Below are 17899 nucleotides of genomic sequence, written 5' to 3' on the forward strand. Positions count from 1 at the left end.
TGGGAATACAGCGTTTTTAATTCCGCACATTAAGCCAAGTTTAGTATTCTACGTGATACAATATTATTTTGACCTTAAACTCTCGTGCTCGCAAATCGTTTAGTTACCATCTTCTAATCGTAATTTCGTGTTAAAGCGGAAGAACTTTGTTCTTTACGATTTTGCATACACGTTTATGTTTGTTTGTCATAGTATAATTACTAACTTATTTTACACGTGGTTGTACCGACGTAATAACAAACCCAAACCATAACAAATGATAAAATCCAAAGGCGTCATTAAATAAATAAAACATTTATTACACAACAAACTTTAAGTGTGTCAATATAATTAGTGCATAAGTATCTCAACTAGTAAATAAACAATATATTTATCGGTTTACAACATATCGGTTAAATAGAATATTTTCAGAGGTAGTTTCACATTTTACAGTTGGCATTTAATATGCATTTAATATTTAGTACGTAGATAATTAGTGGTAGATAGATAATTAATAATTAAAATGCATCTTAGAGATGCACATTTTTACACATTACACAAATTTATGCGTGGTTTTATAGGAATAAATATTGTTTATATGGTTTTTCATGGTCTAGCTGCTCTCGGATTTTCCAGATTAAACAGTAAACTTCAGTAAACCAGGCGGATGGCCTGCTGTCCGTGGTAAATATCGCTCCTAACCAAAACTTCGTAGCTGCTCAGACGGATCTCTTGGCCACCGTATGGGATTTGGAGGCAGCGGTTGTAGGACTCAATTACGCCGGGGGTCAAGCTGCCGCAGTAGTGACCCCGTCCAATGTAGAGTGGTGCTCCGCCAGGTGTCGTTCCGGCTACAACTGCTCCGGGTGGAACGTTTCCGCCGTAGGATGCCACCCAGTGGTACTTGCCCTTGCCCACCAGCATTTGGTACGAGGGCTCAATGATTTCACGACCCCCGTGGGCTATGTAGCCACATCCCTGGCTGGGAATGGCCTTGCCTGGAACATGGACACCGCGGTAGTAGGCCCTGCAAACCAGCAGTTGCTCCATGTTGCTGTCATGACCTCCAATCACAGCATCTGGGGAGTAATAATAGCCTGGTTCGGCGGTTACCCAAACGTCATAGTTGTTGCCATAGCCATAGGCGTCATATGCCAAAGGAGCAGCACATTCGGCCGGAGTGTAGGACGAGCATCCCGCCTCGTAGGGATTATAGGTGGAAGCGGGTGTAAACGATGGTCCCACGGGAACGGATGCTGCGGTCACCTCTGCGGGAACATATGATGGTGGTGCCACGGAGACCTCAGCGGGAGTGAACGATGGAGGAGGAGGTGGCATGACCAGCACTCCACCTGCAGGCGGTGGTGGTGGTGGTGGTCGCGGCATGACCAGCACTCCTCCCGCCGGAGGTGTTGGGGTTGGACTCGGCATCACCATCACACCACCAACGGGCGGCATGGGATCCGGAGTGGGTGTGTAGGCCGGAGGCCTGTCAGGAAATGGCATGGCAGCCAAATCCGGATAGGGATATGGTTTGGCCGGCAGTGGCGGCGCCATGGCCAGTGGCGAAGGTGGTGGCGGCGGCGTTAGTGGACACTTTTCCGGCTCCTCTAGTGGAGGAGGTGGTGGCGGCAGCTGCCAGCCAGGAACCACTCTGCGCTCCTCCACCAAAATTTCGTAGGAATCCAGACGACGTTCGGCACCGCGAAAAGCGATGAACAGAGCTCGATGAACAGAGGAAATTTTGCCGATAATCAGGTGACCCTCGTAATGACCACGACCAATGTACACCGGCTGATCCAGCGACGTGCGTCCACAGAGTACAGCATTCTCGGGAATCACATGGTCGTAGCACTTGATCCACACCAGATTCTGGCCGCACAGCACCTCGAAGATGTCCTTTGGCAGTGCCTCTCCCCGCTGCGAAATGAATCCCAGTTGCTTGCTCGGCACCACCTTGCAGACCAACATATCGCCCTCGTGCTCCGCCCTGCCCACGTATATCATGGCGCCGTCCTCATCGTTGCCGCCCACCACTGCCTCCTCGGGAAGGGAGGAGTAGGCCGAGGATTGAACCCATTTGTAGGCTGGAAGAAATAGAGGTACAGTTGGTTATTTGCTTAAAAGTGCATTCAGAAGTGATTAGTTCATCTTAAAGGACGAATAGTTAATTTGTTAAGCTATTTCATCTAGTCATTTTAAATTTCATTAAAAATAACTAATAGTGAAGGAAGGGAGAATGCAAGGAAATGACCTTCATAGCAAGCCATTATCTCAGCTCATAAATAAATGTAAAACCTGTCTAATCAGACAATCCACTTTGAAGTTGTTTCAGCCCAATATACCATATCAGTATCATAAATTTGCAGGGATAAGTATTTTCAAAATAGCAGGAACACAAAATGCCAACAGATTTCTTGGATATTAAGAGTCACTTTATTGGGAGCGATAATAGTTTGATCTAGGCTAAATGCATGTGGTATCTGTAGGGTTTCGTTCCTTTAGCTTATTGTCTGCAGAGAATCTCGTACGAGTTGATGCGAATCTCCCGACCTCCGTAAGGAATGTAGAGGCATCGCTGGCTGGCCGAGATCAGACCCGGTGTCAGGCTGCCCTGGTAGTGTCCTCGCCCATAGTACAGGAGCTCTCCATTGCGAGCACGACCCGTGGTTACGGCGTTGGGTGGAATGCCGTGGCCGCAATTGGTCCACACATATCCGTAACCAGTGAGCACCTCGTAGCTGAGCTTCTGGAACTCGTATCCTCCAAAGCAGACGTAGGCGGTTCCCTTGCTCGGCACCACCTTGGCGGGCAGCATTTCACCCTCGTGCATCGCCCTTCCGGCGTAGATCGGAGTACGGTCGGAGTCGTGTCCGGCGATCACTGCGCCCGGAGGAGTGAAACTGGGCGAGGCCGGTACCCAGACGTCGTGCTGCTGCTTGATGAGCACCTCGTAGGTGTTGATGCGTACCTCCTGGCCACCAAATGGAATGTACAGGCAACCGTGCGACGGATGAACTTTGCCCACAGTCAAGCTTCCGGCATGATGGCCGCGTCCCACGTAGAGCGGCTCGCCCGTTCGCGTCGTTCCGCTCCTCACCGCATTCGGTGGCACTCCACCGCTGGAACTGGGCACCCAGGCAAATCCCTGACCCACCAGCACTTCGTAGTGCGTCTTCGTGTGCTCCGCACCACCGTAGGCCACATAGGCGCATCCCTTGCTCGGTATGACCTTGGCGGGAAGATTCTCGCCCTCGTGAAAGGATCGACCCACATAGATGGGCGTGCGGTCCGAGTCATGGCCACCGATCACCGCGTAAGGGGGCAGGGGGCTGTGTGGAGACGAGTGCACCCAGGTGTTGTCTGCAAGGAGAAAGGCAGTAGGGCGATAAGTTTGATACCACGCGATAAGATAACCTATCTGTACACAGAGAGAAAGCCGGAGAGTAAGTTTCGTGTCCTTTCCATTGGAAATATCTTAAAACTCTACAGATCACATTATAAGTTTTTAGTTAACTCCGTAATAAATATATTATTTTAATGCTTTTCATAACTTGTTATATTAATATTGTTTTAATAGATTTTGATGATCCATAAAACCATATTGTAATTCAAAAAAGAACAGATTAGTATTATTTAACTTGATACCTTTTCAAAAGGTAAACATTTATCATCCCGAGCTGCATTAATTAAATGGATTAAAAATTTATTACAAGATAAAATGAAATGATTCACTCTACACATACTATCACAGCTCTTTCTCTGTGTACATATTTGGTATTTGCTATACGGTTTTTCGGGTTTGGGTGGTCTAGGTGGTCTAGGTGGTCTGGGGGCGGGGATGAAGTGGGATTTGGGGTTTCACAGAGGCGTAGGGGTTTCACCCTGGGCTCACTGCACTCGTCCTACCAACGGTCACAACTCCTCCTGGCTGCACGGCGCCTGGAAAGGGCAAAGAAAGGCGGAGAACTGTAGAAGTCACTCAATGCTCTTTGCTTTTCTTCCGGCTAATGTGCACAGAGAAAAAATCACAATACCAACAGAATGTGACACTTGTGGCCCGTAATTGGGGAATTATATTAATTAAGCTAATATGCAATATAGCCGTGTAAACAATATATTCTTTGATGATCTTCGAAGTTAAATTACAATTTATTCATTCGAATTTCGCATTGCAAATTCACTTTCTTTGCACTTATCTGAGGTTACTCATGGTACTTACCCATTCTGCGTTAATTGATGATAAGAGTTATTCCTTTGAAAAATAGTTTCTGACTCCAAAATGCGTCTGAACAGACCGAAGTTTGCCTTTTCACTAAACTATTGGTTCGCAAAAGCCTGGTGTTTAAAAACCGAACCAGACCGATTTGTCACTGCTCCTTATCGGCGAGCTTTTATCTATCAATTCGCATTTGTACATAAAAAAAAGAAGTGCAGTTGATATTGGGACCTTCGCTATCACTACGTTTAACTTCCAGTCTCGAAAGCTCCATTTCCAGAAAAGCATTCCATCTATCGATCGAGAATGAATCATTGGCCCAAACAGGCGGTACTTTTGTGGAGTAAAAGAATCGAGGCATGTTTTAAATGTTATTGTTGTGCCCTCTCAACAGGTGGAACCCCCATTAGGTGAACCCTAAAAAATATGACGACTGCCAGAAGCGCCCATGCTAAAAAAAAATCCCCCCGTTGAAGAGGCGATAAGCATGCCCAAAAATTGCAGTTTTAAAAGGAAAAGGACCATTCATATTTGATACTATTTTGCATACAGAAATATTAAAAATTATATTTATATCTTTAAACTTTTATTGTAATGTATGTATCTTTTTTAATTAATAATTTCTTTGTAATAATAAACAAACAGATTTAAAAAGACACATGGTATGTAATAAAAAGCGATTAAAAAGTATAAATAAATGTGACTCAGCGGTAATGATATCAATAACTTTATATCGCAATTGACTCATCCTTATAGAAAACAAGTGTCTGTAATTTTACAATAGTTACACATGATGTTTTCCAAAGGTTTCTCAATTGTTAGTTTTAAGATCAAAATAATCCACAAGAAGGTTAGGTAACTGTTTACATGCTGGGTATTATTTTTGTTCTAGAAAAGCATTCCCTGAGCTTATAGTTGATCCGTGGACAGCAACATTCATACGTGTACCTATATAATCTTTTACGAACTTATTGATCAAGTTTATTTTTGACTGCCGGCGATAAGATTCGTAGCCAACTGCTTCTAGATAAAACCCGCAAAAACAGAAACACATTTCATGCACAAGATCGATTGAGTAATTTTGGTTGCCCTTCCTGTTTAGCGCAGAATTTAAATTGTTTTTCCCAAACAAAATCATACAACAGACATTCTGACACACCTGTAAGTTGGTCGCAATGACGAACACCCCCAACGACATGAGGATACCTTTGTGGAACACACACAATCGAACGGTTCAAAGCAGTGTGACTAAGATATCTTATCACTGCCGGCTAACTTGCCCAACTGATAAGGGGAAACAACAGCTTTTAAGGCGCAACCGATGTGCGGGTAGAGACCAGTCGTTGAAGTCAGCCCCAACATAGCGGAGCCAGCGAGTATATAACGCCACGTTCCAGACCTAAATCAACACACAGAACCCACACAAACACAACATGGGAGGTGAGAACTGAAGTGCAAAGTTAGTGACTAAGTTAATTCCGGCGAAAACGAAAGCATAGTGCCGCAATTAGTCGTGACAAGTGGGCTAGTGTCATCGATACTCCGAGCACCTGACAGCCGAAATCCCTTGGAGCTTTGGTAGCTTTCCATAGATCCAGCGATTCTACACCCTGACAGATAAAAGAAACCTCTACTGTGGCTGATTAATGGTGTACAGTTGGCCCAAGTTCACTTATCGCCTCTGACCTTATATATATTTTCTTCGCTCTCAGACTACACCTGGATTAGCACCAACGTTTACGGATCCCTGCCCCCAGGAGCCATCCTCGCTGGCCACGATTCCGACCAGGATCCCATCTTTGTGGGCCGTGCCTACCACAATGGAGAGATGCTGCCAGCGAAGGTGGTGCCCGGCAAGCAGCAGGCCTATGTGCCATGGGGCGGTCAGGAGATCAGCAAGCATGACTTCGAGGTCCTTGTCGGTGATCACTTCTCCTGGATCCCGTCCAGCGGTGGATCTGTCCCGCCCCACGCCATCCAAGTGGGCCAGACTGGCGAGGGTGAGCCCCTGTACGTGGGTCGTGGTTACTTCCAGGGCAGCCTCACCCCCGGCAAGATCCATCCCTCGCACCAGTGCTTGTACATCCCCTACGGCGGACAGGAGGTAGGTCTAACCCTCACTTTAATGTTATGTTGATGGATTCCCATCATCCCCTCAACAATAACGTTCGAAGTAGTGACGAATCGCACCAGCAGTGTTTGTAATGTGATAAATCTTAGTAAATCACTTTTATCTTTGACCTAACGAATTCTTATATCATTTCAGCACCGTCTGGAAGCCTATGAAGTGCTGGTCCAGCCCGAGACTTGGGTAGCCTCCAGCGGACGCGGCATTGTTCCCGGAACTGTGGTTGGAGGACACGACTGCGATGGCGATCAGATCTATGTGGGTCGCGCCTACCACGAGGGCGATTTGCTGCCAGCCAAGGTGAGGATATTAAATTATAAAGAGCTTGTGTTCTGAAATGGAGCATTCCAGCTTTAAGTTTTTCTGTTTCATCCCACTTAATTTGTCCACTTATCCACCAGGTGATCCCCAACAAGGGCTGTGCCTATGTGCCCTACGGAGGCGGTGAGGTTGTGAAGCACGACTACGAGCTGCTGGCCGGATACGGATACGGATGGGTGCACGACAGCCACGGCAATGTGCCCAGCAATGCCGTTCTCTGCGGTCGCACTTCCGACGGCGAGCCCCTGTTCATCGGCCGTGCCCACCACCACGGCAGCCTCACTCCCGGCAAGATCCACCAGTCGCACCACTGCCTCTACATCCCATTCGGCGGCGAGGAGGTCCGCATCGACCACTACGAGGTCCTGGTCAAGGGCTAAGCTGCTACAGCGACTAGACTTTTGTGTTGTCCCCCCGTCGTCTGCCTACTAATTTATAAATCATCTTGTATCATTAAAAATGTCCCCTGATAAACCAAATGTCCGGAATTTTAATGGAAAATGTCAAGACAGCTTCTTGTTTTTGTTTGGTAAACACAAGAAATTTGTTTTAACATCATATTTGATATATTTTATATATTTAGTAATCGCCTGCTATGAACGCTACTCTATAGCGAATTAAGTTATGAACACATTTATTGGACTTTTGCAACAACAACAAGGACAGCATGCCCAGTCATCCCTGATTTTCATAGCTGCCAAATTCGGACCTTCAATGACTCTCCAGGCAGCGAAGGTCCAGCAGCTGTCACAAGTGAGTAGATGATGGACCGGGGTCACTATGCCTTTCGACTTCCAGTCGACCGATTTCGACGAACTCCAGTAATCAAGAGGGAACTATGACTAAAAGTCAGTGAGGTGGTTAACCAATCCCTGGTCATGGTTATTAGTATGGATTGAGTTTTGCTGGGATATGTGTATTCCTTTGCAAAAGCTGCTTATAAAGAAATGGGAAATTGTGTTTGAGGGTACAACCACCAACAGCAAAGTTTAGCAAAGAATAACAGGTAGAAATAAAATACATTTCCAATCAATGTTAGAATTAATGATTTATTCCAACACTAGCTGGAATTTCGGTTAGTTTAAAGATTAGTTTAAAGACAGCTGTTTAAAGGCAGCTATGAGCCGACATTGATGTTTTGAGAACGGAAACTTTTAAAAAGTTTTTCTTTTGAGGAATGGCTATTCTGATTTCTGAAGAAAGGTTACCGATCTCATACAACCATAAAATCGTTACACCTTAAGTTATGCTTTGTTTTGCAAGCTTTTCCAGAGCTTTCGATTAACTCTCTACATGGTGTGTAGACTTTATGTAAAGATACACCCCCAGGGCCGAATATCTTATTCTTTTTTTTTCCCCCAGCCGCACTCGCTTGCTCTCACTCGCGCTCGCCCTTATTGCTGGCTTACCATTGGTCGTTTGTTCTCGTCGTCGGCAGCGCTCTGTTTTCATTGGCTAACTGGAAATCATGCCGCTCCCGACCTCGAACTTAATTGGTCTTCTGTGGCAAGTTTCTCAGCCTGTGGACGTAGCCAACTAATAGTGGCAGGTGGCCAAGACAAGGCGTTTCCGATCGCATTTCATTTACAAGTTAATTTCCCCCCAGAGGAATTGGCGACTTGATGATTTCGTTATTGTCCAAGGTGTATATTAGAAATTAAAATACGTTTTTACTGATACTCATGCGAAAGATTCTTGAAAAGAAATCTTGCCGCTCCAAACTGGTTTAGGAAGGACGCCTCCCAGACCTCAAAATGCCGTCGCTACTTTCATGCAAGCTGACAAAACAGTAAAGTAAGATTTTTTGTAAACATTTAGCTTTAACACCTGGAAGTCAGCTTTGTAGATCTTAATCGCTGTGGACGGCATCTCAGGTAGTCGCGAAGCGCACCAAGATAGTTTCGAAGGCAATACTACTATAAATACATGAATGATTTATTAAGAAAATGCTATAAATTAGAAATATATAGTTAAATAAACATATATAGAGATATATTAACTAACTTATTGTTTTGCAATTTACGCTTGTTACCAATGATAAATGGGGAGTTATTTTTAAGCACTTTCAAAAGTATTCAAAAGTTAAAGAATGGCAATTTTGTAACAAATTTAAAAATATTTTTATGTTACATATAGAAGTTTCATCAAATGTTTAGGGCACCCTAAAATCAATTTTTTTTAGTTTACAAACAATTTTGTAGTAAATTGGGTGCATTGTAACATATGTAGCTTGAAGTTCTAAATGTTATATGATTTTAATGCATTTCTGGTTTCAGTGCTAAGGATTCCATCTTCTACAAAAAACATATATCGCCAATATCCATGCAACATGCAATAACGCTGAAGATAACATCTTAAATAACTTTGCAGATTAAACAAAGCGATCCAATTTAATATTTCTACCTGACCATTCATGTTACCCCTTTTCACTAAACCCGTTTTTATTTGAATATCAGACACCCCAATGTGTAACCACCAGCTTTCCAAGCGTCTGTCAATTTCAGACTTTGCAGCGACAGAGTCATAACTTTAAAGCCATACAAGGAGTACGGGTTGCGGGACATGGGAAGACCCACCCCCTGGCGAATAACCCTCGGCCAATATAAATTCTTGTAATTTAATTTCGCTATTGCAAAGCAAGCGCACTCACATACTCGTAATCCGGGGCATACAGTGCCACGGCATCAGTGCCACGTAAAATCTCGCATTTATTTTCCCGGAGAAGAGATATTAAAAGGCAACTGTGATGCTATCGGAGACCACATCCCATTGAAGCCGAAGCCCAGCTTCCTTTGCTTTTTTACCGCCAACCCTCGGAATAACTGTGAAAATGCTCGACATTCCGGGGCCCAAGCAACAATAACAAACGGGGACGGGACGACTATCAGTTTCAGTCTCTACAGACGAGAGGAATGACAAAATTTCGCCTCTGGGCTGTCACTGTATCTGAACCTCGTCGTCTATGCATGTATCCGTATCCGTGTTCGTATATTTGTAACCGTATCTCAGTGTCTGTATCTTTTCGCAGCGCACAGCGTTTAGCTGGCAACGAATGAAGCCGTTTTGGAGAAGGGCTCTACCAGCATATGTACATAGGTTTTCATATGCCGCCGTGTGGTACATAGGGGAAAATTTCTATATACAACAAAGGCGATACAATTAGTTGAAAAGCCCAAGTGCGATTCGATGTCGTTATATCTGTGTGTGGAGTATGGTGTGTGTTCTGTGCGAAAGGGAGGGTTGCTCTGCCGACGTCGCTGCTGCGAAGGTATTACTTTTTGGACCAGCAGTACGGGTCTTCATCCTGTTTCGTTAGCGAACAGCGGGGCAAAACGAAAAACTGAAAAATGTACATAAAATGGAAATGAGAGGCTTTTGTTGAACGCACGGCGATGGGCGTTTCGGTATATAAATCGACACCGAAACCGAAAACCTTTCTCGAATTTAAAACCCCGGCTCTCGACGCCTACGTCGATCCGGGCAGCGACGCCAGCGCAGGCAGAGCATGAAGCTGTACACTCAGACAAATAGCGCGATCCAATAAAGGCAAATTATGCAAAAAAAAATATGATTGTTCCACCGTATATTGTTTTATATTAATTGTATCTTCTTATAAAAATGATTGTGTTTTACATTACATTTCTGAAGAAACTGTATACAGATACGAAATTATTGGCAGTGCATCGCAGGCAATTTGGAAAAATATTCTTGATCCTTTCTTTGTTATGTAATCTACTCAGAATCAGATTCAAGTTCGGAATAATTATCTAATTCCTGTAAGTGTAGACGCCAAGCGAAGACTTCGACAGCGCTTCTTCTAATTAGTTTTCGGAGTCTAAAAATAAGTTTTAGTGGATGTGCGGGGCAGCGGGTGCGGTGCGTATGAGGGTTAGAGTGATATGGTACATGTTTCTCATCTGCTGCGTGATAATTCAATTAGGAATGTGTGAATCAGCAACAACAACAAACAGAGCTGCAGCAGCGTTGCAGCGTTGCAGCGTTGCAGCGGAAGTGCAGGCGAAAGAGGGAGGAAAACAAGCGAAGGGGGCGACGGAGAGCGGGAAAGAGGAAGAGAGGGAAGAAGGAAAAGTGTCTTTCTTCAATAGAAAGGCCAGAGTAAAGAGGAATATGCGTGAAAAGAGAGGGGCAGAGAGAGAGAGAGACAAGGAGAGAAAGAGTGGGAAGGCGGAAAGAAAAACCATCCATGTCCATGTCCATTCCATGTTGCATGCAACCCTGTTTTGCTTTTTTTCCAACCTGGATGTGGCAGGAACAGAAAGTTGGTGCCTGTGCTGTGCTGCTGTTGCTGCTGCTGCCTTTGCCACGGCAACAATTTATGTGCATGTATTTGTGCTGGTACATAAAAATAGCGGTCGAGGCAGCCACGACGCCAGCAGAGCAACAGCAGAGCCACAGCCAGAAGCAGAAGCAGAGCAAAAGCAGAGGCGGAGAGGCAGACGCAAATACCCTGTGCCTGTGTCGTGGAATGGGCAAGGGGTGGGGGTGCTGCAGAGTGGAACGCACAGAGGCTTGTGGTGTGGGCCAGGGGGTTCGGGGCACTATGTGCGCAGCTTGTGCGCCTCGAAAATACATATTTCAGCATGAAGCATAGGCATGGGACATTGAGTGCGACACAGGGGCGCCGACCAGAGGGGATCACTTTGGTACGGTATCCAATGAAAAGCTCATAAAGTATCATTACTCATTGATTTCACTGATTTCATTAATAATATATAAAATAATTGTTGTTAACTATGTCATAAAACCAATAATAATTTTCTTTTATCTAAAAATATTATTAAAAATATTTAAATCTCAAAAAAAAAACTTTTTTATTTTATCCATTAAACAACTTAGTAATAATATATGCTAGCAAAACCCAGAGTTGCATTCAGAAACCTCTGTTTAACTTATACTATTGCTGCGATACCCAACTCTACCCCAGCACCCTGTTAACCTCGAAACGCCCCTACCACTGCGCCTCTGGCCGAGTATCTTGTATCTTGCAGTTTGCTGTGCATACACAGGCACATGCGACTTTGTATGTACAAAGTGCCATGTACAGCATTTGGTAGGTAGCTATGTGCATACATATGTGTGGCTGCATGTACGCTGTGTTCGCTATGTACTCAAGTGTGCGATAGTGTCGAGGACGTTAACGTTGGAAAATGCCAGCAACAACGACAACAACAACAACAACAAGAGCCAAGAGTTCGGCAACGGTCGCATTACCAATTTAAATTCCCATCCAATGTCCGCACGTAACGTAACGAAATCGGCGGCCGAAAGAGTATTTAATGAGCGCGTTGCCAGAACAACGTGATATATTCGTGGCCTTTGTTGTTGCCCCCAAGTGGTATATGTATGTATTGGTATATAGGTACAGCTGTCTGTGTGCGCTATCAAATTAGGTTCATTTGCTGCCTTTGGCAGTACCGCTGCTGACGCTTCTTTGCCTGCCACTCACTCACTCGCTTCGTACACTTTCTGTCGCTCCAGTGGCCAAAAGCACCCTTCGTGCAACTGCTCAGCGATGCCCCTACCCCAGTTTTGTTGTTCTTGGACGTCAAGTGGGCGGGCGAATGTGAGTGTGTGTGTACATAAACGTACTTATCGCCTATGTAAACCGCACGGCTCACTGGCTGCGCGTTGCTTTCGTTACTGCCTTCGTCACTGCGGTTTCTGGCTTTTTTTGTACATACTGAGTATATAGAAAGGCAACGCCTGAGTGGTTCACATAGTCGTCAATGAAGAACCCCCACCCCTCGCCAACCCGCAAAAACAGCCCTTCAAAACGCTGCGGCATGCTGATAATTCAATAAGCAGAGCCCACGAAAAAAAAAACTCAGACCCTAAGTTGATGAGTCGCTCCTGCGTAAATACAGTCATACTTCCAAAGTTGGCTACAAAATGAGGACCCTTTTCATTTTTCTTTATTCAAAAAAAATAAGGACAAGAAAAACTTTTTTTATAAAAGAAAAAAAAGGCTTAAAAAAGGGTGACCATTCCGGCTGACACTTTTATATTAAAAAATATGCAAAAAAATTGAACAATAAGCAGCAAAACGTGTTATGTTAAACCTTTACAAAATACAAACGACAAAAAATAAAATTGGCGTACTAGAAAGCATTTCCAAGGATCATGGATTGCTTATTTAAGACACTGTACCGGGTTTAATTCGAAATTAACACTCACTTTTTTTTTAAACTCTACACCATTTTTTCAAAACTTTTTTTCAACCATTGATATCAGTTCTTTTTAAAGGGTGTGAGCTTTTATTATTAGTAAGACTGTGCCATGAATAAATTAAACCAATATGAAACCCATATCCTGAACAATGACCAAATTTTGTACTTCTTGCTGCATAATTTGAAATTCAAAACTTTCCAAATGGAAAAACTTCAAAACTCGAATCTTTGAAGTGCAGGCTACCTCAGACTTTCGACCTGATAAAGTTCGGGTTATAGAGATGCTAAGGTAAGGCATAACCACAAGAAAAAGGCCAAGTACTTTGTGTGGTCGTTTGGCGAATTCCTTGCGCTTGTGTGGACTCTCGACCCAACCAACACTCGACATCATTATGGCCAAGGGAGCGGGAAAAAACTCACTCGGTTCAGTCGGCTGAGCTGCTGCCTGCAAATAGCAATGTCATGCAGCTGTCTCAGCATCAGCTTCTGCACCACTCCACACCAATCCATACCACACCACACCACACCACAACAGAGCACAAGGCTCACCACAAGCCACCCATCTGCCACCCAGAACCCCTCGACCCACTGAAAGCGCCACCCGGACGACCGAACGGTGGCAACTTCATTTGCAATGCAAACAGAAAAACCGAACGGAGCGAGGAGCTTCGCTTCAGTTCAGTTGTGTAATCAACTAATTACAACAGCCACCGAAGCTGGCGCCATTAGGCATCATCAGCAGTCCAGCCCCATGACAAAACCCCACTCATTTGTCTGGCCGAAGTGACTTTTAAGCATTGGCGAGCACATTTTGCCAAACGAAAACGAAAGCCAAATCCCCGCCAGTTTGAGACAATTGAGTAGCCCTGCCACTCGAATCAATCAATTCTCCGCAGTCCTCAGATCCACTCAATGGTAAACCCCCCTCCTAAGACTAATACTTATTGCTCTCGCCGTTCCCCGAAATGCAACACTGCGAGAATTTGGCACTGCAAAGCTTTCGAAAGGAAGTTCACAGTGGTCTAAAGTTCTAAACTTTGTTAGATCAATCAAAGTATCACTTAAACATGTGACTATACTTCATATAACATCGACACCATTATAAACATTATATTTAAACATTTATTTCGTATTTATGTGATTTTACATCATAGAACTTTCCAACTAGATTTATTACAGTGGAGCTATCAATCACCATTAAAAATGTAGCAAATGCAGGGCAGATATCACATCTCCTGGTCCTGCTAAGGACACTTTGGAACAGTTAAGATATCGTATATATCAAATATTTGAAAAGTGCAAATCATAAATCGAAATGTACAACTTATTCAGCTTACGTTTTTAAAAGGCAAAGTACGACTTTGAAGAACACCCTTTTTGATTGAAAAGAAATCCTTCAATCAAAAACTTATTCCCACAGTGCACTCTCGGAGTTATTATTCCTGTTTCCGGTTCAGGATTCTCGATGATTTCGCCCTGTCTTGAGTCCGTCGAAGAACTCCGGGCGTCTCCTTGACGCAACGCTCCTTCTGCCCTCCACCTTTGGTAAATTGATACTTTCTTCTTTTTTTTTTTTGGGTTTTTGGGATTCGCATTTTTTGTCAGGCACGCAAAAAATAAGCCAAGAGGGAGCGGGACAACTTGAGACTCGGGCTGCGCACTGCGGATGCCATCCATATTCATAATGGCACACTAATTGGATCTTAATTCTGGCATTTTATTTGATTACACGACCGAATTATGTCTGATGAATTCAATTAGATCGCGAAAAGTGTTACCGACATTGACACTTGCTAAACAAATTGGCGGAATTATGGAATGGAAATGCAAAACGGGGTAAGTTCGGGTGGCTATCATTTGGTAACTGGTAATTGATATCTTTGTTTTCTTGGTCTTGATCTTAGTACTTAACCGGAAATTGACCCAACTGTCGCGTAAATTAATATCATATCTAACTGAACTAACAATTGAATCATTTCTCTAATTTTCCCCATTCAACGCAGTTGCTTTGATCAGATGCATATTCTCCGCCAATGACGCAGTTCAACTGTTTGTGATTAATGAATCCAGATTGAATTACACGGCACAACCTGTGCCAAGCAGTTTGGCCCCATTCTCCTGGAAATAATAATACATGGAAATAAGCCGAGGGGAAAACTTGGCCATAACTGCCTTTGATTGGAAGCAAAAGTTGGTAAAAGTTTAGCCCGGCAGGTCGAAAAACTGCGCACGTCCTTTGAGCAATTTGTTTTGGGTGCTCTTAAACAGGCATTTACGTGCTTACCATTTGTTACATAATCACAATAAATTAGCCCAGCAACAACGACAAGTTCAAGTGCTCAGCAGATGAAATTTAATTAGCAATCACACGGCTGTCCGTCCATTTGCAAGCGCTACAAGTGACTGATGGATGGATGATCGATGTGCCACTTAACAAGTTGATTGAGTTCCTAAAGTCAAGTTATATAGTGTAACAAAGTTGTACTATTCTTAATATATTTTGAGATACAAAATATACAAATTAGGGACTCAGCGGAGAGTTAGATTAAGAGAATATTATAGAATTGATATTAATAGGTTTTTGTATCTTATACTAATTCCTATTTAAATTCATACTAACTAGTACATTAGATACTTAATTTCAGAAGCAAAACATGCAGTCCTAATTACTTATTCTGCTTTTCTTAATAGTTCTTAATAGTTCTTAGTAGTTCAACCTCAAATCTCAAGAAACTCTTAAATAAACGTTTCAAAAGTAAGATTCATTCACATTAACCTATTTAGTGTTCGCAATTAGCCCCGCTCAGTAGTTAGGAATATCCTTTAAGCACATAATCAATATTCTGCCACCGCTTAAATTCCCCCCTATGCTATTAATCTATCCAAGTGTAAATTTAATTATGCCCTTGGGCCAGGAAAAACATTCTGGAACCACAAAGTGAGGCCAGGCTGTCAATGAATTGCGCCACTTTTTCGATGTCAGCGACAAATTGCCGGTGAGACACTTTAGATGCAGTCGACTGAACTGGATTAATTCATTCAAATACACCAGCAAAAGATTTAAGTTAACTTCAACAAGTTGAAGGGTGTGGAATTCTGCGGTGCGGGGACGTTGCCTTCCATGTGTCCGCTAGATTTATTGGCTTCGTTTAATTCTAAAGCTTTTATTGATCGTATTTTTTTCAGCACAAATTGAGTGGAAATCGACAGATTGTAAATGGCTTTTTAGACTCGAGAATTTTATGAAAAACAACATGCGGGGGGAGTCAAGAGATACATTTTTGATATACTTTAAATATGGGCTCTGTTCCTATAATAATTTATAAAGTTTTTTGGAGGTTATCAATGACTCAAGAATGTAGATGATGATTGTCCAGCGAAGCTCATAATTTGTTGGTCATTTCAAAACTAATCTAAATAACCTTAACATATGATTGATCTAACGACCTTGATATGAAGTTAAAGATTCCATGACGAAGATTCTCAAAGTTTGTGTGAAGAAAGTTCTACAAGATCCAATTTATGTAGTAATGAAACACATAAGAATATTTTACATTCCCTAGTAAATTTTGATCCAAAACAAGAAAGAAAGGTAGGTTTTAATTTTAAAAAAATTTGTATTAAAATTTGTATTAAAATATTAAAAACTTAAAACCAAAATCAACAAATGCATCATTAGAATCTAAAGAATCTTGTAGATCCTATCATATTTCCAGCATCTTCATTTTTATTAGTTTCACATGAAGAACATAGTGTTTTGTATATCATCCCTGTAAACGTTTTTATACCAAGCAATAACTGAATTATTTATAACAAAATGATGTGGTAAGAAGCTAGGTATTGTCCCACTCCTGAATAATAATCATACATTGGGGAAGCATTCCGTAAAATTTGTAAATATTATGTTATGTCTGTTTTATTTGTTCACCAGCTCGTTGAAGAAAGTTGTTACTTGGGCAGCAGCACTTGAAATGTAATATTCATTATTATTGTTTCGAATAGCATGTGGGAAAAATCCCACGTGTGGTTACTTTCTACCTAAGGGAAATGCCGAATGTCTAATTGCCACTGTGTTGCCCACTTTCCGCATCTTTGGCGAGTACTCGCCTGGGCCCAAATGATTTATAAATGCTCATTTAATGCGCTAAAAGCCGGCGTATTAAGCTGGTAACTCGTATTCATATGGGCCCCGCCCATTTGGGGCGGAAAATGCGAAAATGAAGCTGGTGGAAATTGGAGGCACATGCGTGCGGTTTGCTCCTTTTTTGCGTGGCGAGAAAAGGTAAACGTTGCGCCCGGGCTTTAATTATTGTAATTGGAGTTTTTGGCTCAAACCGCACAATCGTATAAATTATGGAGGCCAGATGATGATGATACCCCAGATAACTTTCCCTTCTCGGGAATCATATGTTAATTGTTTTCGTAGCAAAGTGGAGCCCGCCTTCAAACGGTTACCACATGTGCAACATAAATCTCCTCCTCGGGCGAAGAGCAATTTTCACCTAATCTCAAACCCTCGGGAAATATCTCCAGTTCATCCCTTTCATCCCGATGCCCACTACTATCTTATCACATTCATTACACGAATTAGGTTCGAGACGTCGGATTGGTTTCCTTTCTTGGATTGGTTTTCTTCGTGAAAATTGCCTAGTTCTGAAATCAGAAACTTTGCAAAAACCGGGGAAAAAATAAGATAAAGGTAAAAGGGCAAGCCAACAACAAAGGCCACAGAATTTCCAATCGTTTTTATTGAATTTTTCGAAACGGCGACAAGAAAATCCAGCCATCCTGCCCGGTCCTTCTGCCCGGTTTCACGGTGTCCGCATCCGTGCTGGCGAGAAACCCAATATAATCTTTACTCCCTTTGTGTCCGATGGTCGGTCGGTCGGTCGAATGTTCAAAATGCTCGGACATTTTTCATTTTAAAGACATTTCGACATTTTTTCTCCGTCGCCAGGCATTCCATTCAGTGGGAATTGGCAGATTAGAAACGCTCGAAACGCAGCGGTCGGTCTGCGGGGAAGGTCGACCTCTGACCTTGGCCAGTTGATTAGCATTGGGATT

The 17899-nt window shown here is 43.1% G+C and overlaps 3 protein-coding genes across 4 annotated transcripts; 1 reads left to right on the top strand and 2 right to left on the bottom strand.

Annotated features, from left to right (window-relative positions):
- Positions 1–275: 275 nt before the first annotated feature.
- Positions 276–4290, bottom strand: LOC6608926. The gene is made up of 2 exons (XM_002033604.2): positions 4202–4290; positions 276–2066 (listed from the first exon to the last, which is right to left on the bottom strand). The coding sequence occupies exons 1-2, from the start codon at positions 4203–4205 to the stop codon at positions 631–633; spliced, it is 1440 nt and encodes a 479-aa protein (XP_002033640.2). The 5' UTR covers positions 4206–4290; the 3' UTR covers positions 276–630.
- On the bottom strand, positions 2393–4293 carry LOC6608927. 2 transcript variants are annotated; one of them, XM_002033605.2, is made up of 3 exons: positions 4202–4293; positions 3889–3921; positions 2393–3342 (listed from the first exon to the last, which is right to left on the bottom strand). In XM_002033605.2, exons 1-3 carry the CDS (start codon positions 4203–4205, stop codon positions 2486–2488), a joined length of 894 nt encoding a protein of 297 aa, XP_002033641.1. In that variant the 5' UTR covers positions 4206–4293; the 3' UTR covers positions 2393–2485. The 2 variants fall into 2 exon arrangements, with proteins under 2 accessions (XP_002033641.1, XP_032571404.1); XM_032715513.1 differs by lacking the exon at positions 3889–3921 and having other exon boundaries at positions 4202–4290.
- A 1235-nt stretch (positions 4294–5528) lies between these two features.
- Positions 5529–7126, top strand: LOC6608928. The gene is made up of 4 exons (XM_002033606.2): positions 5529–5638; positions 5911–6302; positions 6465–6626; positions 6728–7126. The coding sequence occupies exons 1-4, from the start codon at positions 5632–5634 to the stop codon at positions 7025–7027; spliced, it is 861 nt and encodes a 286-aa protein (XP_002033642.1). The 5' UTR covers positions 5529–5631; the 3' UTR covers positions 7028–7126.
- The last annotated feature ends 10773 nt before the right edge of the window (positions 7127–17899 follow it).

This window comes from Drosophila sechellia, chromosome 2R (genome assembly GCF_004382195.2).
Source record: "Drosophila sechellia strain sech25 chromosome 2R, ASM438219v1, whole genome shotgun sequence".
NCBI lineage: Eukaryota > Metazoa > Arthropoda > Insecta > Diptera > Drosophilidae > Drosophila > Drosophila sechellia.

Bases quoted from the DNA above. Each gene is read 5' to 3' on its own strand.
- LOC6608928 (XM_002033606.2), top strand. The intron at 6,303-6,464 runs GTAGGTCTAACC...ATATCATTTCAG, and splicing joins TCCCCTACGGCGGACAGGAG to CACCGTCTGGAAGCCTATGA. The intron at 6,627-6,727 runs GTGAGGATATTA...CTTATCCACCAG, and splicing joins GCGATTTGCTGCCAGCCAAG to GTGATCCCCAACAAGGGCTG.
- LOC6608927 (XM_002033605.2), bottom strand. The intron at 3,343-3,888 runs GTAGGACGAGTG...TTCTCCTTGCAG, and splicing joins AGGAGGAGTTGTGACCGTTG to ACAACACCTGGGTGCACTCG.